A 24,288-nucleotide genomic window follows, 5' to 3' on the forward strand; every position below is an offset into this window, starting at 1 on the left:
TTCTTTTTGTTTGATGGGAAAGCAAGTAGACAGCTTCTTATTCCACTTATTTGGCAGATGAGAAAGAAGCTGTTTTCCAAATGAATGAAATGTCTTTCCTGTGGCCTTTCGATGAATGGGATTCCAGCCATGTAATGTCTGCTTCCTGCTGTGGTCTTCTCCACAGTGCTGCTTTTACTGCTGTGAAGTTACTGGTAATGAATGGCTGCTGCACACTACACATCTTAGGCCTCAGCTCCGAGAAATGAAGCCAGACTACAACACATTACACCATATTTGGCCTCTCTATCTGAGGGCTCGTGGCAGATGTCCTTTAGTACACCAGAAATTATGACATGGCCGCTAAAAATATTTTTCATTAGCTTCTCAGTTTGTAGAGGCACTCTGAATGATAAGAGATCTAATCATATGGGGATGAAGAGGGTGCTGGGAATCACAAAAATCAGGGGTATTGTAAAGACTACTCAGATTAAGGTGCTAACAGACAAACCGCCTTATTCTTTGTAAGACAATAAAATAATTCAGAGAGAACACATGAAGGAAAAGATCATCTTTGGTGAGAATATGAGGACAGTGGGCCAAAGCAAGAGATGCCTTTCAAATATACAGCAGCATTTTTGGATTAAACTACTTTTTGCTGCTTGATTTATGACTTGCAATATCCTTCCTGAAACATCCCGTGTCCAGTGGATTAAGTTGCCTCAAAATGCCCAAATCCTGGTTGCATTTCAACTAACATTAAACAGATCAGTTTTCTCCTGATCACCCCATTTCACTACACTATCACGACAGTGGGACTGTTAACTCGAAGGCTTTCAGTTTCACACATTACTCAAAATAAGGGAGGAAGGTAATGAGGGAGATTTATGTCTTCATAAGTCCATTAAATCCATCGACGCATTTAGATTTCTTATCACAACAGAGATAACACGCACGTCAGCGCCAGTGGAATATGAATCATGTTCCATGCTGATGAGCATGTTCCTGCCTGCTTTCAACACAGTGACACACAGCAGCCAGCCTTTAAGAATGTCTAAATTACGGAGTGAGGCCGAGCATTTTGTGGTCCTTTCATTTTGGAGAATTCATGTTACAGGAAGTGACTTGTGGTGAGAGCTGAGGGCCTGAGCGATGCTTGTCATGTCCGTGGAGGCAGACTGGAAGCCTGACAGAGGGCCTTATATGGAGAGGACGGTCTATCTCCCTAACGTTATGTCATCACACACACGCAACGCAATGTTCCCCCGAGCAGATCCACTCCCTGTCACTCTGTAACTGATTTGGATTAATCAAAAAAGCATGTGTCTAAAGCGAACTTTCTTCAACACATTTATTAGTGCCCGTGCAACAACAATAAGACCAGAGATTGAAACGGCTCTGATGACTTTCAAATGTTGTCTCGTCATTTTAAAACACACCAAAGAACATGAGGTTCCAGTTTCAGGTTCCTGCATGTCTTCCATCCATAAAGATGATTAAGAAGAAGGGTAGTAAACGGTTTACCCTGCAGAATCCCTGGCATGAATCTATCAAGAAAGCATTCCACCAACACAGTGGAGCTTACTCCAACCTGCTGGGCTGGCACAGTCAGACGTCATAGCCCATAAACTACAGATTGTAGTCAAGAGGTTGGGCAACAGGTGAAGTCATGTCTTTTATGCCTACTCACACACAACACCTTGCACAATCTGCTCTAACAGTAAAGAAGAGGAAAGACAAGAGAAAATACGAGGCGAAAGAGGGGCACAATGCAACAGCAGGGAGACGACAAATGGCAAGTGTTCCCTTCCTCCGAGCCAAACATCCCAATTAAAGGCACTTGAACAGAGGTGGACTGACGGTTGTCATGGTCTGACTCGAGTCTCTTACTACATCAATCAGGCTACTGAATAACAGGAGATACGTCGGGCAGACCCACATTGGAACTCTTAGGCAAATCACCATGACAACGCAAACAAAACAACACATTCCTAAAGCAGGACCAACCCCAGACTGAATGCTGAATGCTCTTTAGTCAGGTCAGAAACAAACCTAGCTGACGAGCACTGCTGAGGCAGAAGATGTGAATAGGCTCTTATAGACAGTGGTGCTCAAGCCGAGTGCCAACGCCAGCTTCGACCTTCATCCACGGCTGATTAAAGGCTCTAGGAAGGTTTAGATTGGGCCTTTTTGGTTCATTATAATTAGCATTTTGGCCCCTGTTTCACCCTTTCAGACTTTCTCCTAGACAAATGGAACCTCATATTTGTTCATTTACACTGAATGGGAGTAGTTTTCTGACGCTAGATGCATTCATGATTTTAGAGAAGAAAAAAACTAAAGATTTAACCACAATACTATTAACATTACATGTAACATTTCTGTTTTTTCCAACATGTGTGATATTTGGCCAAACAGGATTTTTCTTACTTTGACCCCTGAGATCAAGTGCAATGGCAGGTTAGGATCTTTTTCAGTAAGGAATATTCAAAAATAGAGATCAGCACTAATAAAGCCATTTACAGACATTTTGCACAGGAATTAAGTTGCATAACTACTATCCATCTAGACATGAAAACACAGGATGTTTGCTATCATGGACGTAAGAGATTATCACTGTTACTGTACAGTTAAGACATCAACGTGAACAGTCATAGTGACTAACTTATGACACTAACTGATGACAAGCACTGAAAACAATAGGCTGCATAAGTGATGGTGAATGTATTTCAACACAAAGACTGGCACTACATCACAGCAAGGAATCGGGACATTTTAAACTAACTCATCCCTTCCCATAATGGACCTAAAAAAATGGATACTTTCAGTGAGCATAATGACAACCCTCACACCAGAGGAAGCTTCGTATTTGTGTTGCAGCTTACAGGCAAATAACCACATTACAGCATAAATTTCATGGTTTACTGCAACATCCCCATCCTTAAATTTGCTGTCACTGATAATCTAATCCATCAAAAAGAGGAGTAGTAGAAGAGAAGGAGAGTAAACCGTTGCTCTGTTTTACAGGATCACCCATATTTCTGATTCAGAATAAAGCAGACAGCCAATCACAATGCAGTCTGAAATAAGCACATTGTCTTTACATTAACCAATGAAATTTATTGATGCAACAGTCCAGTATGACCCTGACTGTAAAAACTAAATTAAATATGTGCTTAGTAAAAGGAGATTACACAAAGTAACTGTAGGATTAACTAAATTATGGACTTGCAAACTGCAATATTGCTCACAAAGGCAAAATTCCCTATCGTGCCACAGCTGTCACTGCATTAAATGTTAAGTGAGTGTGCAGTATACCAGTGTGCAGGTCTTTCTTGCATGCAAGTTCACACTTATTCGTTCAGGTTTGTCATGGAAATACTGCAGCAATCTCATTTCATTCCTTCTTTTATCCAACTATGAATGACATTGAAGGTTGTAAATTGTATCCATATTTTTCCCTCGCTTCTTGATCTGAAAAGCATTAGGCAACGGTTGAAACTGTAACTGGCAATGGCATCTATAAAATCCTATGCATGCCCATATCTGGTCAAAGCTCTTCAAACGTGAAAGTGTACTGAAGAATAAAACATGTTTCAGCTGACCATGCATAATAAACACAGTCTTTTATATACTACAAGTCTTTTTTTACTAGATGTTGACATCAGTGTGTGGGGCTGGAAACAAAAAACATTTAGATGTTTCTGTTTCAGAATAGGGAAGACGCACTTTGAATTTTTGTGGATATTGCTGCCTTTTTAAGGTTGGACACACCATGCATCGACAACTTCAGGAAATACAAACAGCAAATACTACAAACTACCTGATAGCCCCGTACGACAGAAAACTACTGTCTGACAATTAAAGTAGCCTCAACAGTGACTAGTCCATCTAACTCCGAATGAGAGATTTTCATGTTGCTACATTATTAATTGCAAATTGCCACATTAGTGAATATCATACCAATATTATGTTATATTTAAATACATATTTCTAGATAACACATGTCTTTGTCTTTAGCAATGAATGTAGCAAGGCATGTGTTGTGAGTGTGTGAATGGTGATAGAAGTGAAGTGATTTACTGTGCAGACATTCCTGAATTCTGCCATGTTACTTGTGCCTTTATAATGTGACTGCATTTGTCACGTCGGGGGAAAAAAATCAAGCCTTTAGCTGATTTAACAGATGAAGATGTGTCTGTGTATGTCTTGCTGTCAGGACAATGTATTCTCTTGATCACAGCATCTGGGCTGGGTAGAGGGTGATGATCAAAATGACATGATCCTCTTCCTCCTGGGTGTTGGTGAAGAACTGGCTGGAATTTGAATTTTCTGCTGCCTGCACAAAAGTGGGTGCAGTCTCAGGAGGAACTGGTAGTAGTCTGAGATTCCCATTCCACTTCAACAAGCCAACTTTGGCCAATATAAAGGAATAAAGGGCTTCCTATTTAAGATGGCATGATACATTAGGCAGAGTGAGCCTTTTCTTCATCTTTTTATTTTCTACAACCACATCATGGCTTGCTTTTTATCCCTGCAAGACTCATCCAATTAAGGTTCTCTTAGACACATAACCATATCCACTGGCTACGTCTGGGGATCATGACACAATGTGTTGTTGGTGGAAATTCACTAAACAAGAAATATGTTATTTATCTTGTATGTTGTATAGAACTGCTTTTTAACTTTTTGCATTTAAATGATGCCCAACATTTTGTTTTATTATTATTAAGCTGCAGGACAAAATATAAATTCCATTCTAGTTCTAGTATCCACGTGATTTTACTGTATATGGTTTTCCTATACAAAAAAAGACTGACTCTCTGGGTAAGAGAGACAGGACAGCACCACTCCTAAACATTCACAAGCCTCCCCACAGGTTGTCTTAAAATCCTCTAAGAAATTGTACTTGCTATGCACTTGCTACACATGCCTCTTCATAGCTGCAATGGGGCACATTTTCTGTTCCAAATTAGTGTTACCCATTGTATTTGATGTTCTTCATTTCGAGAGAGAAAGTGGAAATAATGCCCTTTCTTACCAAAGACTCTTGCAGTCTGGTACACATGTCAACATTTTGCTGCTCTCTCGAGTAAACAAATAAACCAAGTTCCTGTCATTAGGTTACTTATCTTAGATATCTTAGTTAGCCACACGTCATGCCAGCATCAGTGAGCAAGGCTGGCGGTCAGATGTGCCTTCTTTTCCTGAGCCCAAGCTAGAACCATGAAGCAGGACCATGTGAATGAATTTAAGGAAGCATGCTTAACTAAACCCTGGTTTTACACAGCGCAGAAAGGTGGTTCTCAGCTCTTTCTCTTGCATGTTGAATAAAGGAGGAATGTCTCTTTAACCATTTTTCATCAGACAAAAGAAGCCAATATTGGCAGGGATCTTGATCAAAATCAAGTGATAGCTTACTGGAACAATAGTAATTCTTTTACCTCTGCCGTGGCATCAGGGAGATTGGAAGCAGCTGCCCTGAATACAGCTGAAGACAGGCACCAGGCAGATCATACTGGACTACTGTGATTACACACTACAGTCAACAGCTCTCTTCTAAACCCATATGTGATCTGAAAACTTTTTTTAATACGAACCAGATAAACCAGATTTTTAAACATGCTAAAAATGGTGCCAAAAAACAAATGAAAGATTAATCGAGTTGCTCTTCTTATCTGCTGCCCTGTGGGAAATGACTATCTGAGCGCCACGCACAGTTATCACCTTAACACGCCTTTCATTTCAAACTCATCAGGTTGGCTCGGCTTTTGCCTTGTGCTTGACTTTTCCACATTCTGCCTCCATGTGACATTAATCAGCAGTCACAAAAGTGGCAGTGTTGATATGGTTTTGGATCCATATTCTGGCCAGTGGTTTCACCATAAATAAGGTCTGCCTCCAATCTTTTTTTTTTTTTTTTTTTTGTCTCATGCTCACCGCACAATTCAAATCTCAACACTAGCTTTAGTAAGGTTATCAAAACCAAAAGTCTCTCTTACTCCTGCAGAACATCTGGAATGAGAGCAGTTTTTTTTTTAAATTCTTATTCTCAGCACTAATTTGAATATTGTGAAACGAGACAATGTGCATTAGTGCTTAAATTGGTCAGGAGGTAACCACACACATAACTTAAAAACACCACAACCATCTAATATTTGAACATTCAGGGCATTCTCCCAGTTCTCCCAGTGTCTATAAATCACTGTCTGTCCCACATGGTGCTTTCTGTTTTTACCTCTTTGTAACCTTGGCACAAAAGAACTGGACAGTAAAATGCTCATAAGACACCATCATGGCACAACGCTATCTCAATCAAACCTATGAAATAGCCATCATACTCTCTTCAAAAGGAATGAACACTATATATTATATTGATGATTTGGAGTGGGATGGGAGGAGAGGAGCCTCATATTGCTTCCGTATGAGTATCATAACAGGCTGTGAAGTACTGGAGGGACTCGGGTTGTTCCTATTCCAATTCACTTTCAAGGACTGTATAAAAATGCTCAGGAGGTCTTGACACAGGAGACAGATAAAAAATACAGCCACATTGTTAATACTATTTCTGCATATTGGAATTTATCCCTTTTGGCCTCTGCATAGTGCAGACCAAAGCTATCTGTCTCAGTGGTTTCCTGAAATGCCAGGGGGAGTTTTCTACCGCTTGAATTTATTTTTTCTGGACTTGAACTCTGGCAAAGGAGATGGCTCTTTGTCAGACCAGGGCAGGCCGGATTACTCTTTATCTGTTGAGCTGCGCAATACACAACAATTATTTCTACATTATTTTAATTTTAATGAAAAAAAAATGTAATAAAAAAATAAATAAATAAAAAATATGGATACCTGGAATTTTCTCAGTTTGAATAATATGAAAAATGTACATTTAAGTCAGGAGTTTTTCTTTCAGTTAATTGCTCATCACCTCTTCCCCAAGAATACTTTCACACTTTTTTTTTAAGTTTAAAAATACATAACAATGCCAACGCCAGTCCTCATTTAACATGTACAGATTCTTTCAAATGGTCAAAATGTCACAAGTCATGTAAAATCTCCAGCCAGCCCCTAAAAGCCTCCTGATTTGCATGTGGGTAGTTTTGTGACTTAAATATTTTAGGGAAAACCCACAGGTCAGTGTTCCACAGGTCAGTGTTCCACACTGTGGATTGAGCGTGCGCTGATAGGTTGAGACTGCATGAGAGAACCAATGTAAAACTATATAAAAAAGCATGACAAATGACTTGTGTTTACAGTTAGACCAGACTAAATGTAAAATCCTCACAAAAGCAGCGGTTATATATCTCTGTTTGAAAACGCAATAAAAATAACTTAAAATTGTTGTGCTCCATTCAGCTTTAATAATTAACCCGAAGAATTCCTGACATGCACACTGACATGCACAAAGGTTCCTAAATCCAATTCTCAATGGTTTCTGACGCAAAAACTGTCACTCATCTAAAGTTCTGGGTTAAATTACCATAAAATACTTACTGATTTAAGTTCATGTTCATAAACCAACTTATAAACAAAGTATAAACAACTTCAGTGTCTCACCAATCAGACTTAGAGTGCCAGGCATGAATGAAATTTGCACTGGGAATACAGTAAACTAAGAGGGTACATTATTTCACGCAGCAAAGATCACATCACAAGACAAGACCATAAAAAGAGATTACAAAACTGGCACGATGGAAAAGCTGCTGGATTAGGGTATCAAATGCTGCAGCTTGGTCATACGATTTGATTCCTGTTTCCAGCGAGACATTTTGTGTGTGTCCCGGTCCCATTTTGATGCCTTAACCTAACCTTTCCCTAACCTTAACCAAGTGGTTTTGTTGCCTATACCTAACCAGGTGACAGCCCTTCTTTTGCCCTAATCCTAGCCTCAACATCATGGTGATGTTTCCTGAAATGCTCAGGAGCAGCACTTTTCAGAACAGAGCTGCCAAAAGTGGGGCTGATTGCTTCAAAGCAAATTGCAACTCCATGTCAATACTGTTCTAATATGCAAAAACTACCAACCATACTGCTAATGTGTCGGTCTCACCAGACACCTCACTGAAATTTGATTTGTATGGGACATTAGCCTTACCAAAAGAGTGGGGATGTGTGGAGAAGACATGAGGAGGCACAAAGCCTGCTGCTTACACACAGCTAAATTTAGTTTGTATAACAGTCGGAGTATCACATGTTACTAAAACAACAAACAGAAAGGAGTAGGGGCTCAGAGGAGGAAAGGAGAGGAAGATAAAAAAAGGAGAGGAAAAACTCAGCAAGGCCAGCGACCCCCAACTGACCTGCAATAAAGACCAAGATGCATGCTAGTGAACACACACACACACACTCACACACACACACACACACACACACACATATTTTTTTACAATTTACACAGACTGACGTATTTCAAATGAGAGGTCACTGTTATAACATGACATTTTCTATTGTTTCATGAGTTTTGCAGCTTTGTCCAAACAGAAGCTGGAGCAGCCGTAAGTTACTGTGACAGAAAAATGGTGAAGCATTGGGAACTTTGGCACCAGGACACATAATGTACAGAACTCTTTCCTTCCTTTGCAAGTTATCTATTGAATATTGGGTGGTTACTTCCTAAATTAACACTTACTTTTCATATTTATACTCCCCATCTAAATATTAAACAGCACATGCAATACTTCAAAGTAAGTCTTGTGCTTATCATCTAGACCTAATTTATTAAACCTCGACAGGTTGATTGTATTGTAAATACAATGTAATTACAAACACATACCAAAACAAACGTCTGACATAATGTCATTTCTTAAAAAACAGATGCAAGTTTATTGCAAAGTCTATCTAATTATAGCCATGTATGCCTCTAATGGACCTGAAAATTGGTCTGTGGTCGACACAATTGTTTCCTCAGTCTGTTAATAGGAGACTGGAGCCGTGGTTGGACTGCTGCATGGTTTCATATGTTTTCCCTCCCTCTAATAAATAGCAAGTCCAAGGATTTAAAATGGCCACACTGATAAATCTGACATTTTAAATATGATATGTAGAATGCTCATATGTAGGAATTTGCAGCTTCAAATCAAACTGTATTTTCACCACACAGAGCAAATGCTGAAACAATCAGTCAATTACTTAGTCAAGATCAAATCAATCAGTTTGAATTTCAATAATGGATCAACTGTTTTAGTTATTCTACAAGTAAATATTCCTGGTTACAGTTTCACTAAGCTCACTAAAATGAAATTAGGCTACTTGTTTTTTTCTACTCATGTAAGATCATCTGGTTTACTTTTGGCTGCTGGTCAGGTTAAAGAAGAACTTTGACAGCAACAACCCATACAAGTACATAGACGAGTGTCTGCGGCTAGCTAGTGAGCTAGGGAACTAGCCATTGAAAATGCTGAGAAAGTTTATAGGTAAAGGTTATTGTTTAGCTTAGGAAAGGTTTTACATGATGGCAAAGTTTAAGAAAAGGTCATGGTTAAGGTTAACATTAGCTAATTAATATTACCGAACGTTTGCTAATATCAGCTAAATCCAAGCTAGAGCACTGTTCGTGTTCAGGTAGCTAACATTAGCTTGCTAATATTGTTTGTTCAAATCCAAGCTTGTTTAGAATTTTTAGGTAGCTAATATTAGCCAATTTATATTCGCTACCTAAAAGCGAACACTGCCACAGCTCAGATCTGAACTCGGGTCAGCTAAGATGTGTCTGTTGATTGACTCGTCCAGCACCCACCCCTGACACAGAATCTGTCTGCCCCTAACCCTAACCCTGTACCTGAGCTAACCCCTGACCCCTAAGGCTAGCCCCTTGTCCCTTAACACTACACCACCGTGTCATTTCTTACAGGACTGCTATAGGTAATTCAGACTAAATTATTAGATTAAATTAGTAGGCTCACAGACTAAATTTTTCAGCAATTAATCCATTAAAACTAGATTAACTGACAATGATAACAATCATTAGTTGCAGCCCTCCACACAGGACTTGCACTGTGTGACACAGTAGCCTGGACGGCCACTCTGTGCAGTCCAAACAGGGAGGCAGTGATGACATCGCTCTCCAATAGGAAACATGGCTCCAGTGCTCTGTAAGCCTTTGAACAAAACACGACTTGGATGAGAGACTTGATCAGACTGCTGAGTGTCTGAAATGAGCTCGTGGGACAGATGAGCGTCCTGCTACCACCAGGCCACAGAGGGGGAGTCTGCATAAACAGTTGATCCTAAACTAACATTCCACAGCAGGGAGACAGGACAGGGGGCCTCATATGACTCACGGATGTGAGAGGGAGATAATACATTATAAACATGGTGCTTCTGTGAAAAAATATTTTTTAATGTGTTTTTTTTTTTTTTTTTTAAATGAGATAGCTAGTGTGGCCAGTGTACTTTTTTTTTTTTTTTTTTTTTTTTTTTTTGGTGAAACAGTATATCGGAGCCATTAAGTCATTTTTAAATTTTAAGGAGAACATTGACCAAATACTCTTTAATGTTTAATTTTTTTTAATATTGAGGTAGAAATTCTGGAGGAACAGTCAGGGTCTTTAATTCCTGTGCTGACAGCTTTCATAGCTGCCTTGTTTATTGTTTAACTGGTGGAATGTGTGTTTTTTTTTTTTTTTAGACGGTACATGTCTTTTTATTTGTCTTTTGTTTTTATATTGAGAGAAGCCAACGGAGTTTCATTGTACATTTTTGTATAATGACAATAAAGATCCATTCCATTCCATTCCGTTCCATTCCATGTAAAGTATAGTACAGACTATGTAATAACTAAACCAAGAAACTCTTGACCTCTCTCTTCTGTAGCCCACATTAAGAACAGAATACCAACTTCAACTTCTGCCTCAGCAAAAGGGCCTCCAGATTTAGGAAAACGGATGTATCAGATTTTCAACTGTAATCCAAGACAAACAGCACATGTTTAACATGTATTATGTCCACTGTGCATTGTGTGAGAATGGGATTTAAAATTGAATAAGTGGATAAGAGGTAGACTTATTACTGACGCCTGTGCACATAGCAAGAAATCTGATACATTCATTGTGCCATGACGTGGTCATGTGTTGGGATGGAACTATGTCCCAGGAATGTCACTGACCAGTAATGTGATGGAATGAAAAGCTGAGTGTCATGGTGCCTGGCTGAGCAGTGCTGTGAATGCTCCAGACCACTGGTGACTCATCACAGGACAACTGCTGGACAAAGGACATTCACCACTTTTATGCTCAATGAAGTTGCTACTCACCACCACAGACCTCAAAAAAGGTTTTATGAAAGCCTCTTTCACACAGAGGTTGTACTTAGTGATTTATTCAAGCTTTCTGTCGAGTTTATTTTGACAGTTTATTTGTGGTGGCAGAGATGCTTTTCATCTTACTCCTATGTAGTGGCATGTTTACTCTGAGAGGGGCAAGGAGCGAAAACCTCTAAAAGGAACTTCTGGGGGCCCCAATGGCTCAGATGGCCAAGGCATGAACAATATAAATGTGCTTCTTTTTTACTGTGAACTGTCTAATAAATTTTAGGGGGCCCATTGGAGCCCCTGGAGGATTTTTTTTTTTTTAATCCTACATTCATATTATTTGACATCTCTTTGAAATAAATAGGCAATCTAACCTGAAAATGAGAGGTGCAGTTTGTGTACATTCCCATTAACATTTGAAGCAAGTAAAAATCTGTTTTTCAAAAAGATAAGCAAACATGCAATCACAATTACATTTTCTGGATTATTTCACAGCATTTATAATTGAAAGTTCCATTTCCACCAACAAGGCGCAGTATTCTGGAATCAGTGTTGTGTATGTGCATTAACCAAATGGTACTCATTTTACCTGCTCATATTTTTGGTAGATGGTGAACTGAATGCATCAGTTTGCAACTAATGAACATGAACATGAGTACTGTTGGCTCAAAAACAAAACAAAACAAAAAAAAACAGTGAAGACAAATTAGTGTTACATTTTGTTCCTTTGTGCTGAAAATAAGGGGATATTGCTGAGCCTGGGTCGAGGTGTGGTGGATGCCATTTGGAATGTAGCCATCTGGCTTAGGGTGTGAGAGGCCAGACACTCGTGGCTGTTTTGACTGCTCCCCTGGGGTGGCACAGTCAATTGTTCCATCTAGATCATCATGTTATCTTTATTTACCTTGCCCAAACACAGTTTCCGCTGATGGCAACTGAAATGGCATTGTTTAAATTCCCAATCCCTCTCTCTCACTCTCACAGACACAGATAGTCAGAAACACACAAACTATCACACACGTACAGCCTGTGTCCACGCGGTGAGAGAGACACTGATGAAGACAGAGCCTTCAACAGACTCTGAGTGATACAATGGCACATACTCTCCTCATATTTCAGCCACGGCCACAACGCCCTGTGATTATGGCCTCCACAGCTGTCTTGAAGGTCTTTGTACCACCCACAGGCATTGAGGACAAAGATATAAACAATATACAGTATGTCTCATCTATGGTATCAGTCTCCATTTCTCTTTAGATATAATCCACCACTTCAGGTGTAGGGCAGCCTGAAGTGGTGATGAAAGAGGAGTTGAGACACCCATATCACATATCAGTAATAAGCAAATCAGGTATGTAAGGAAATATAATCTCACTTCACATCTGTTTCATGGTTTTATTATCATATCCTGTACAATCTCATTTGCTCTACAGAGATGAGAGATTTGCCCATTCAGATTAAATCTGGTGGTTAACAAACAAGAGCCTGCTGAGCCGTGTAAAGTTCTGCCATAAACAGCACTATACAATAATATCACCAGTTATGCTAGCGAGATTATTTATTGGGATAACGAGTGCATTAATTAAATATTTCTACGTCAACATGCTTGTCTTCATGCAGCATGTTTGTGCTGCAGTGGGCGGGAAGGCACTAGAGGGCAGAGTCAAGTTGGGTGGCACAGCGCGGTTTGGGTCTCAAAAATTCCACTTGTACCTCTGCCCACTGAGGCCACGTCGTAACTCAAGCGCTGGCATTCTGTGCTATTTTAGAGCCAGAAGTTGGCGAAGGCCCATGCACGCGGGCATCGCCCAAATCAGATGAACCTCTCTTAAGTTAATTACGCTTCTCTAATCAATTTTATACAAACTGTTCAAAAAGAAAAGGGGAACCATTAGATGACACAGAGAAGGTATTTAGATGATACAGAGAAGGTATAGCTAATTTGTGAAATCCAGTGCCTCCCCACCCCCCGCCATTGTTATTTTTGGACTTCTCTGCCTCTTCAAGAACCCTGCACTTTCCACTGCTTCGTGTACAGATAGGATTTGTATTCTTCAACCAGAGACACGTTTATATGCACACCGAAAATCTGATGTTAATGCTCGTTCCCAAGACAGTAATAAGGCAGAGTCTGGCCTGGATTAGATTAAGGGCTGATTCTTACCAATATCTGTCATCCATAAGTGCTTAGAAGGATGTACGAGGACCTTCCCAAAGCACTGTGCAGTTTTGCATGCCTCATCCAATAAGCACATCAGTTCCCTCTTGGAAGAAGCATGTCTGGACTTCTCTAATCTATTACGAAACTGTCGATGTGCCATGGCAGGAAGTACGCTGCTTTCAAAGGGAATAAGAATTTATTTTGATTGGCCATGACTGACGCTGCCTGTACACATCTACTGAGAGTTTAGTCCTCCTATCACAACTACACCAAATGTGCACCAGAGCCTCTGCTCACAAAGTCTGTTGGCCATGTCTAAGTAAGCTGGCACCTGGAACTGCACTGTGATTCATAAAAATCAGGCACCATATCCAAAGCATTTAGGACTTAGAGTAAATTCAAGAAAACCCGTTTTTTCCTCATGAATATACTAACTTAGCAGCAACATACTCCAAAAAGCGAATAAGGTCATCCACTCAATAAGTAGTAAGTGTATGTTTTTTTACCTTTTACAACATGAAGTTTCTATCATGTTTTGTTCATGAGGTACTCTGTTCACAAGACAGTGTCAGACAGCCACCAAGACAACACAATGATCCGCATACCATGTACCATGGTGGCATGACATAAAAATAGTTTGAGAAGCTGTACTGGCCTTTCCACATTCAAAACTATGTCTCAACTTGGCAGGTCAAAAACCCATGGGAGAACTTAAGAGATTTTAAGATCATGTTTACTTTTTTAATTCCTAACAGTGAGAAAAAAAAGAAACTGACCTTGGGAATGATATTGAGATTTCACTTTCATAACAGGAAGTAGTACTAACACTGCAACAGCATGGTTATAGTCACAGGATGCAGATCAAACTGGTTGAAGACAAGTTGCCTGATGCTAATCCTGCCAAACAGGCAGTAATGTTACAACGACTGAGAAACACTTCAGATAGGAGGAGGAAGACGAGTGTCCATGTTAAAAGGGTGAGTCGGTATGGCAGTTTTAGAAATGAAAAATTATTTTCATCATCACATTGTCTAAATGTCATCATTATCATTGTGCTAATCTCTTTAAGTCAGCCAAAATAATACAGCGTGTAGTAATTTTTTGTTTAAATTTATCAGCATTTTATTGAACATTTTTTGTATTTATACTGAGGAATAATGTATTGTGATAATTACTTATTTATTGCCCAGCCCTAATGGAGACTCCACTGCTGACTTGATTGGCTGTGACTGATGCCAGCCCCTACCACACCCACTGAGAATGTGTTCTTCCTAATCCAACCCTTCTTATAACTGCACTGCCAGTGCACATCTACTGCGCTAGTGCTTCTGTTCTCAAAATAACCAAACATCTTGCACTTCACAAAAACAGAGCCTAAACGGTGTAACAACAGCAGGAATGAGCTGGACAGGCAGGGCTTAAGCCATTCCTCTCCCAACCCAGGGCTCAACACAACCGGGTGAGAACTAAATGCCACTCTGGACTTATGAGGTCCCTCTGCAGCTTCGTGGGATCCAGTGAGATCAGCCATTAAAGGACAGTTTGTGATAGCTGAGTACAAACAGAGGACATGTAGCCCCACTAAGGCTAGCCTCCAACTGCTCACCTCACAACTAACACAGGGGACAGAGCCAGGGCACTAAGCACTATCTCTCCCCTGAATGACCAAAATAACAACAGCCATTAAGAACTATCAGCTGCATTTTCCAAATAAACTGAATGGCCTTCGGAGAAATTCAAAGGACTTCTTCGAATTATCGTGTGGCGTGGTTACAATTCAGTTATGCAACAAAACCTATGACAGCAGCCATAGCCATTGAGGTGCACAGGTCACGACCAAAGGAGAGTGATGAGGGCCATGAACTGTTAGAGAGGGTGTCTAAAACCAGCAATGAGTGTCACACTGGAGACGGATGGCACACGCGCTTTCATCAGCAACCACGCAAATGGCATAGTGAGCGTGAGTCACATTCCTCCGAGGTGAGTTTCATGGAGTGAGGGGAACATAAGTGGTGTGTGTATGTGTGTGTGTGTGTGTGTGTGTGTGTGTGTGTGTTCGACTCACCCGAGAGATGGTGAGGGGAAGACAGAAGTCCTTCCCCCCTTGCAGTCTGAAGCCCCAAGGGGCAGGGCCAACCAGAGAGACGCTGTAGCTGGTGCTCATGATTCACCTGGAGACAAAGAGACATGTTCATGCTGATATATTCCAACAGGAGGCAGACTTCACATTTAAAGCACAATACCATAAAGATACAGAGAATGGCAGGGGGGAGAGAAATATACAGCGATGATACATCAGATCACACGTGGTGCTGTGTGTATTGCAACTAAGTAGCATGATGTGCAGCCAAGTGTTTTCAGGGGGCTGGCCGTTAGGAAAGATTACTATTTTCAAGTTGGAGCACCATGTTCTGTACATTCTGCCTAGCCCAAGTAGAAACGTTGCTCAGGCAGGTCTACGTTAAATATTAGCATGATGAACCATAATTAGATGTACCTCTGCTTGTCTGTTATTACTGTCTGCTATGAAACAAAATACTTTGATGAGGACCATAAAGAATGTTCAGTGTTTCCCTTTTCCTTGCCATCCAGTGGCATCTCTTCCAACCTGTTGAGATTATGCTAAAAGAATTTTGTCTCTCTCATATGTTATGACACTGAAGATATTAGGGGTGTAAACACTTTTGTACTGAAACTGTAAAACCATGAGTCACCAGCATTGGATCACTCAACCGAATGTGTGTGGTGAACCGTGTCTTTTTTGTGTGTGTTCTCACCACAGTTCATGTATGGAAAGTGTATTTTGAGCACAATGTGAAATTACAGTGAACACTCTGGCAATGGTAGAACATTCAGCGCTGCTTTTAATTCATACTGTTAGGCCTAATCAATTACAAAAACATTTTGTGTTTTGTTGGTATATGTTAAATATAAAGACCTTGAATCACTGAAAAAAATTCAAGCCAAACCATGATACAAGGAATGACATAAATGGGAAAAAAGACATGCTAAATGAAAAAAAAAAAAAAAAAAAATTAGCCATTACCATCACTAGAAATCTAAATTGAACTTATTGTGGGTAATACTCGGTGTGAGGTAAAGGTGAAGGGTTATGCTACTGACAAAACTGCAGAGTAACGTTAATGCTGGCCCAAGGTGGTGCTCACATCAACTTTAAAATGGGTTCAAGGAGGAGAAGAATCAGGGAGTCAACCACAGTAACTGAAATAAATAAAGTAATTAATTAATTGATTAATTTGTGATGGACATGCCAGCACTGTCTGTTTACCAGGAAAAACTCTCAGATCGGTTGTATTCCTATGTGACCTGAGGCTGTACTTTGGCCTGATATGCAGACTAGACTACTGTAATGCCCTATTCACTGGTCCTCCAAAACAATCTGCTCATAAACTTCAATTAATTACGAACTCTGCTGCCACACTCAAACTATAAATAAATAGAAAATAAATAAGAGAATCGTCAGCAAAGCCTTTTTGAACTCGGCACCAAAATTATGGAATTTTCTACCAAAGGCTTTGGGACATGCAGCAAGCTCTGTGAGCATTTTTTAAATGACGGCTGAAATTTATTTATTCAACATAGCTAACTAAGTAACTCACGCTTCCTTTGTTTTATTCTTTTATTCTTTTCTTTTACATTGTTTGCATGTCCTCTTTGTTTCAAATTTTTATGTCTTCCTTTGTATCTACATATTTTTGTAATCAACTGTTTTTATTATTATTTTTTATTATATATTATTATTTATTATTTGTATCTGCATATTTGACTGTTTCTGTATCTTAACTTGTTTTCTCTACTCTTTGTTTCTCAACTGATTGCTTGGTTTTATTGCATAGCACTTGCACTTGTTTTAAATTGCCTGTTTTATACTCTTGTTTTTCCACTTTATTGTAAAGCACACTGAGCTACACCCCCTGTATGAAAGGCGCTATATAGATAAAACGTTATTACTATTATTATTAGTAGTAGTAGTAGTAATAGTAGTATCCAACAAGCAAAAGGAAGTTCAACTCCCTTCTTTTCATGACTAACAAGCAATTCTTCCACGGTGCATTTCACACTTCTTTCATGCTTATTTTGCCATATCCTCCATCATAGTTCCTCCTGTATCAAATTCAACCCATATGTGAAGCTAAGTCAGGCTCATTGTATAGTGGCCAGACAGAGCACACAATACAAAACAAAGGGATGTAACACCAAAGCTCTGGTAAAATGAGACAAAAAAGCACCATGAAAAAGTCTGACAAAATGGATAAGGCATCACTTCTCCTTCATGCTAACCGCTGAGAAAGTCACTGGAATTCTTTTCCCACTAAGAGATTATCCAATGATGCCGGTTTTACTAAATAACAGCTGTATAGCCATATCAGCCTCAAACTAATTTCTGGGTTGAAGACTTGGTAATTGAGAAATTGGAATCCAGAAATAAAATGTCCAATATGCATCCCATCTTGCTGAACATTTTCTTAGGTCCTAGTATATTATGAGACTGTTAGTTGAATGTCTGCTGCTGCCTGGCCTGAAGAAGACAGAGAAAAGGCTGAGAAACACCCTGGATGGCTGGGGACTTGTTACAACTCGGTCCCAATTCACTGCTGAAAATATTCAACTGGAGGACAGGACTGCAGGTAGTGCTGTGGTTTTCAAACACCTCACTGGCTGGAGTGTACTGTCTCTTTGCATATTTGGTGCAGTACAATATTTCAGGCACTACTGAGTTTCACTGGTTTCAAAAGGGCCTGTCATGCATTCTTTTACGCTGAGAAAATAAATCAATATAGCTGCGTGTGAAACATTAAAAACAACAGTTCATTGGAAAGAAGGTAAAGTGTTGTCAAATGTTAAAATTCAACTCATTATTGCATATATTATCATGGTCAGTCATAGAGTCCTTTCAAAGAAAACAGCATATCTAAATATCTATAGAACACAGTGTGCTTACTGGTGTCTGTGTGTGAGAGAGAGGAAGAGAGAGTGAGTTTGCTGTGAGTATTCAGATGACAGGCTGTGGTCTGTCTCTTTGTGTACACACTGAGGGAAAGTTACACCACACATCATGTGGAAATATATCACCTTTGCCCTGCCCATCAGGCGCGGTGGATGTTGACCTGAAAACATGATGTCAGAGACTGACCTGAGAGCATATATCACATGTATGTTACAGTCACGTGAAGAGGGGGAAATTCAGACACTGTTGTCAAACAGGCAGATGTGATTATCCATGTTTATTTTAGAGGGCAACAAAGAGAAGACTCATACTAACGATGTTATGCAACATAAAGTTTGGATCAACTCTACAGAGAACAAAGGGAGTCGGGCTGGGTGCTAAATCAGTTCATTCAACTTTATGTTTTAAATCAATGCAAAAAAAAAATGTCTGAATCTTAAAATCTAGATTGTGTCTATGTAACTTTTAGTAATAGCCACAGAACGTGCATGTCCAGAAATGCAATGCCGAATCACTATGATCATGCCTGCAAAGAACTCCCAAGAAATCCCATCAGTTAGGCAGTTAGTGAGAAAAAGGAAAAATCTAGATTAAAATCGTAAATTGTGAAATGTTTGAAAAAAATTTGAGATTTTATTTTTTGGCCATAACGCCCAGCCCTAACTGGGAGAAAAATTAAGGTGACTGGATTGAGGTGACTAAAGTGATTTTTGGGGGGTAGACATACATGTTTTGGTGCAGAACTGCTTGCTGGTGACAACAGAATCAGAATCAGAAATACTTTATTGATCCCTGAGGAGTAACTGGGTAAAGAAGTTCATATAAACACGTCTGTTCTTGGTGTCATAGCAGAGGAATTCATTGTTTGTTTTTTCTGAAACATTAATCAAATAATCCTAGATGATAGGAAGAACATATAAGGATTCTCCTGAGCAGTGTACAGAGGTGTCAGTGCCTTTTTTACACCCAGTAGAGACAGTAGAAAGAAAAATGACTTTTCTGATGATTATTTCATGACCAACAGTGTCTTTTCATGGCAGGAACATGTCATTTTGAGGTTGTAAGTCATACTATTGTCACAAAAACTCTAACATGATGTGTTATTGCACCCTCAGGCCCCCAGCACAACCTGTTGCAGCCTGTCACCTGCACACACGCACAAAACTAGATGGCAAGCTCATAGTAAAACAGGTTCTTTAAAGACGCCAACAGAAGAGACTAAGAAGAGACTGAAGAGGGAGGAGAAGAAATAAAATAATATGTGAAAGAGATTAGGAGGAGGTGCACACCTGGAACCCCACCCCCCGCCCATAGTTCTGCTTGTCATACACTCTCACATTTAAAAGCACACGCACAGACACACACTCAAATATTCACACACACAAACACATGCACACACACAGCATATCTAAGTCTATAATAAGACAGTGCTCAATTAGAGACAGCTGTCTCTCTCTTCAAGGTGACACAGGGTTGAGGTGAGCCAAGATTGTTTTTGGTTCAGGGGAAATTACAAGGCCTCCACCACCACATAGGGAACTGATGACAAGTTATTCAACCAACCCTGTTATTAATTGGTTAAAATTAAAATACTAACACAAGTGCTAGTGATTGAGTCGCCTCCCTCACTAGCATGAAAAATGCAATCCACTGGGCATAGCAAACAGTGGAGAGGAAGGATGGGTGGAGGAAGGAATGGCTATCAAATCAATCTAATTATGTACGGCCGGGCAACCTAAATACAACACAACCAAACATCCAGTGGTGGTCACCTACTTTTGATTTTTAATTCTGCCTTGTTTATTTAGCACCTAAAACATGACATGCAGTTCAACATGTGTGCTAGATCTGGCTAGTATTGCTTTTTCTGTCAAAAACACCTCAAGCATATGCTTGTATTTCCAGTCCCATTAAAGCACATAAAAGAACCCCACATACTACTGCATATGTTTCCTACAATCCATTGCAGGTCACCAAAAAACACTACTGAAACCAAATCTCTGACTACCATTCATGTCCTGACCTCAAAATAAGCATATCTTCAATTCAGCCCGTCACAGGCCATGATACAGTATCTTTCACACCGCTGCAAGCTCTGTTTGCCACTTCATTTCAATCTGCACCCCTGCACTGATAACTCTGACAGACATTCTATTTTAGGGGGGACAAAAGAGATAAGGAACATAAATAGGCTCTAAGCAAAGACAAATAATTACAGTTTCAGGACATATGTCCCTTGTTTAGAAACAACCCATTATCCACTTAGAGAAAGCCTTGAAGAATACAAAGCATGGGATTGCTCTGTTAAAACAACATCAGTTTTATGTGACATGCTCATTCAAAAACCACCATTACATTTCACAGCGCACAGGGACATCGCTCTCAGGGTATGCAGAAGGTAAGTAAAAAGTTACAACAAATGTAAAACACAGGTGTTATTAATGACATTAAAAGGGGTTCCATTCCATTTAGATAGATACTTTATTCATCCCGAAGGAAATTCACAGTTTTCAGCAGTATCCACAGAGTACAAGATTAATAAATAGGTCTACCAACACAGTCAGGGTTCTGCTATTGTACACTGTGATTCATTGAAAAGGCTCTGCTAAACCTAAATTGAATGAGACCTTAATTAATGTCATTAATTACACCCATGTTTACCCTGCTTTCTCAAGTCGAGACCCACGTCAGTTACATATCTTTACGATAGTAGCGAGGGAACAGGCCATAAGATCACATCATGCCCATGCTTGTTTTCCAGGCCTTAATGATATCATGCAGACACAAGCAGACACACCTTTTATTGTTCCCATATATAACTAGTGAGTTCTATACATGCATACAGCAATTCAGATGTAAACTAGGTTAGGAATGTGTGCAGTTATCATTATGATCATGTTCAAAGTTTAATTCCTGTCTTATATATAGTATAAGATCCCTATGAGGGGAAAATGTGGGATATAAACAATACACAGAAAACAAAACCACAGTGAACAAAGTCACATAAACTGACATCTGAAGTGGAGGCAGATCAACCTCCACGGTGAAGTGACCACATTTTGAACACAATAAATCATCACAATAGCAAAAACTACCACAATAAGCCCAGGTTTAAAATAACAGGAATTATTTTTAAACAGGGCAGACACTGTGGCCAAGGCATTTGGTCTCAGTTCTCAATCAAACACATAATTCTCAACAATGGCTTTCCTTTTAGATGTAATTTCTCCAGGACTCAATAGATTACAGTTACGTATAGAAAATGGCACTGTCATTTTTTTCATGCTTTATTGCAAACAAATTACAATCAAATGTAACAAATGATTTCAACCACAGGAATTCATGGCAATGTCTCTCAGTTACGTACTCTTGTTACATCTGATGAAGTTTAGCATCAACTGAGATATTACATGTTCGGAATGAGTATATGTATATGTGTATGTCTATATTTATATGTCTGTTAAGTTACATGACGATTATGACCCACCACCATGCAAGGATAGTGTGACAGTAGCACAAACTGGAATATATGACAATAGCAAATGTCATTTTCACGTCTTCCTCACCCCCAAAGTTTACCTAGGTGATGAGCAAAGGCATGAGTTACATTTAGGGCAACTAAAACCTACGTTACCTTTAAGCATGCTTCAATAAGAACAACTGAACTTGCTAAAAGTTCAAACTTCACTCACATAAGTGTACACACCCATCCACCACATCAAACTGCAGATGCCTAGTCGTGGCTCCTGTATGTAAGCCTTTGTTGGTAAGGTAAGGTATTTCTCTCGCTTTATGCATGAACCTTGCATTTGCATTTGAAGACATTGTGTTCATTTCACCAGATTTCAGGAGAGCAGGACTGGTGACAACAGTAGGCCATGATGTCTCACAAAGTAAGGTCCATTCTCACAGTGTAGCTGAACGGTGTTGCTCAGAGAAATACATTGAATCACTACCACTTTACAAAAAGGAAAACACTGCTCAGAAAACATTATCTGTGGCCAGTTTGATAAGACACTCAACAGCTAAAAATAAAAAAATCAATAAATACACTGAACATTTGCCTGTAGACTCTACTAGTTGAAAGAAAGCATGGATTTCAACGAGATTTCTACTTTTGCATCACAGCACTTAATATGAGAAATAAATAAGTGATAAAACTGACAATAAAAAAGTATTTTTAAAAAAGTATTACCACCAATCTTCAGTCTATGAACATGGGCAATATGCAGGTCTTTCATTCTTTCTTTCTTCCTTTCTTTTCCAGGTTCCCAGACAAGCCCAAATAGCCCAGATAAGTCCAGGTTGTATATTGTAGCTTTATTATACATTATTTTAATTTATTTACTTATTCATTATTCTATAGTGTACAAAACAAAATTATATTATTATTATTATTATTATTATTATTGTTAGCAGCATCACCATCATTGTACAACAATAAAAATAATAATAGCCAAATAATAAGAAATTGCTTTTACAAATGTGAACAAAATATATATATACATACATATATATATATACATATATAAAAGTATAACCAACAGCTATTATGTAAGCTACAAACTGACATTTCCATGTAAATCTTGGTGTGTCAGTGGAGCCTGAGACAAGTCAGACTAAAGTGACAGAGTTCGGGTTTTATTTTGAAAAACGCACGGCAGCCTCCGTGCAGCTCTGTTTGTCACGGAAACTGAGCCGCAGCTCAAATACTAGCTATTGGCAACTACTTTTCTTAGTGGGTGTGACAAAAGTCATATCTTAAGATTACTTAAGTTGGCGCCATTTAATTTACTATTTCTTGCGGTTTAAAAGTCAATAGAAACCGTTTGGTAAGTCTGTTAAAATAACTGTTACAAACACCTTGTCATTACTATTTTTTAAGTTATGCATATAATGTTCCGCAGTTGCTTTTAATTGAAAAGTGAACCTCCTAACAGGCAGAGACACAGGCATGGAAAGTTTTGCTGTCTAAGAGAGGTGAACTCTCCCTGTCTGATGGAGCCAGAGTCCGGTCAGGTGTCGGCAGCTGAGCTTACCGTGCAGTGCGGAGCCGGGTCTGCTGAGGGAACACAGTGTGGGGAACAGGCGTCCTGCCGCAGTGCCGGACTCAACTGGACTGAGCGGAACTGACACTTCCGCATATAAGCCTGCCCCATCTGGCTGCCGGGAGGAGGGCTTCAGCACTGTGTGTGTGGTGTGTGTGTGTGTGTGTGTGTGTGTGTGTGTGTGTGTGTGTCCTGGATTACACGGCAGGCGTGGGCTTGCCTCACCGTGGAACAGTACAGGTGAGTTGTGCTGACTACTGTGTCTACTTGGCCAGAGCATTATGGTTATAAAGTCAAGCTGCAACTTTTTTAACCCTCCAGTTGCGGTCAAATCTGCTGCATTTATTTAACAATTTCGGTTAGTTTGGCCTCAGTAATTTCAACCTCCAGAAAATGAATTTAATTAAAAAAAAAATGTGATCCAAGTTTATGTGTCAGCTACATTATGTGTCTTAAATAAAATACTTTGTCTTTAAATAAAATTTAAATTCCCCACCAACCTCTGCAACCCCCCACCCCCATATAAATCAGTGATCTTGTGGGGATCATGTTTTTTCCTCCCAAATGTCACTTTAACTTTGACGGGTATGGTTATGTTAAATTAGGGCCCTACAGCAGAGGCAGATTTTTTAAACATTATAAATAGCATGTTACAGTTTTATAGAGCTAAAACAGTCTGTGGTCAAACAGACCCCAGAGAAACACCAGTGCACACAAAATGTGTCCAGGACATTGAAAACATATCATATTAATTTCACGTTTAACCACTTATCCCCATTAAATTAGGAAAAGTTATGAAATATGAAGCAAAAAAAGATGTGAATCATGTATTTAGAGGCGTTACACACTGAATGGGGTCAAAGATAATAGGAGGATTAAGGCT

The 24,288-nt window shown here is 39.5% G+C and overlaps 1 protein-coding gene across 1 annotated transcript in view; it reads right to left on the minus strand.

Annotated features, from left to right (window-relative positions):
• The window catches only part of pdlim5b (PDZ and LIM domain 5b), a 71,080-nt gene extending 47,594 nt beyond the window's left edge, over positions 1–23,486 (minus strand). Inside the window, exons 1-2 of the mRNA XM_030065134.1 lie at positions 23,397–23,486; positions 15,454–15,559 (exon numbers count right to left, since the gene is read on the minus strand). Coding sequence (XP_029920994.1) covers positions 15,454–15,552 — 99 coding nt within the window. The 5' untranslated portion in view covers positions 15,553–15,559; positions 23,397–23,486. The remainder of the gene's footprint in view (positions 1–15,453; positions 15,560–23,396) is intronic.
• Positions 23,487–24,288: the final 802 nt, after the last annotated feature.

The sequence above is a fragment of the Myripristis murdjan genome, chromosome 12 (genome assembly GCF_902150065.1).
Source record: "Myripristis murdjan chromosome 12, fMyrMur1.1, whole genome shotgun sequence".
NCBI classification, from domain to species: Eukaryota; Metazoa; Chordata; class Actinopteri; order Holocentriformes; family Holocentridae; genus Myripristis; species Myripristis murdjan.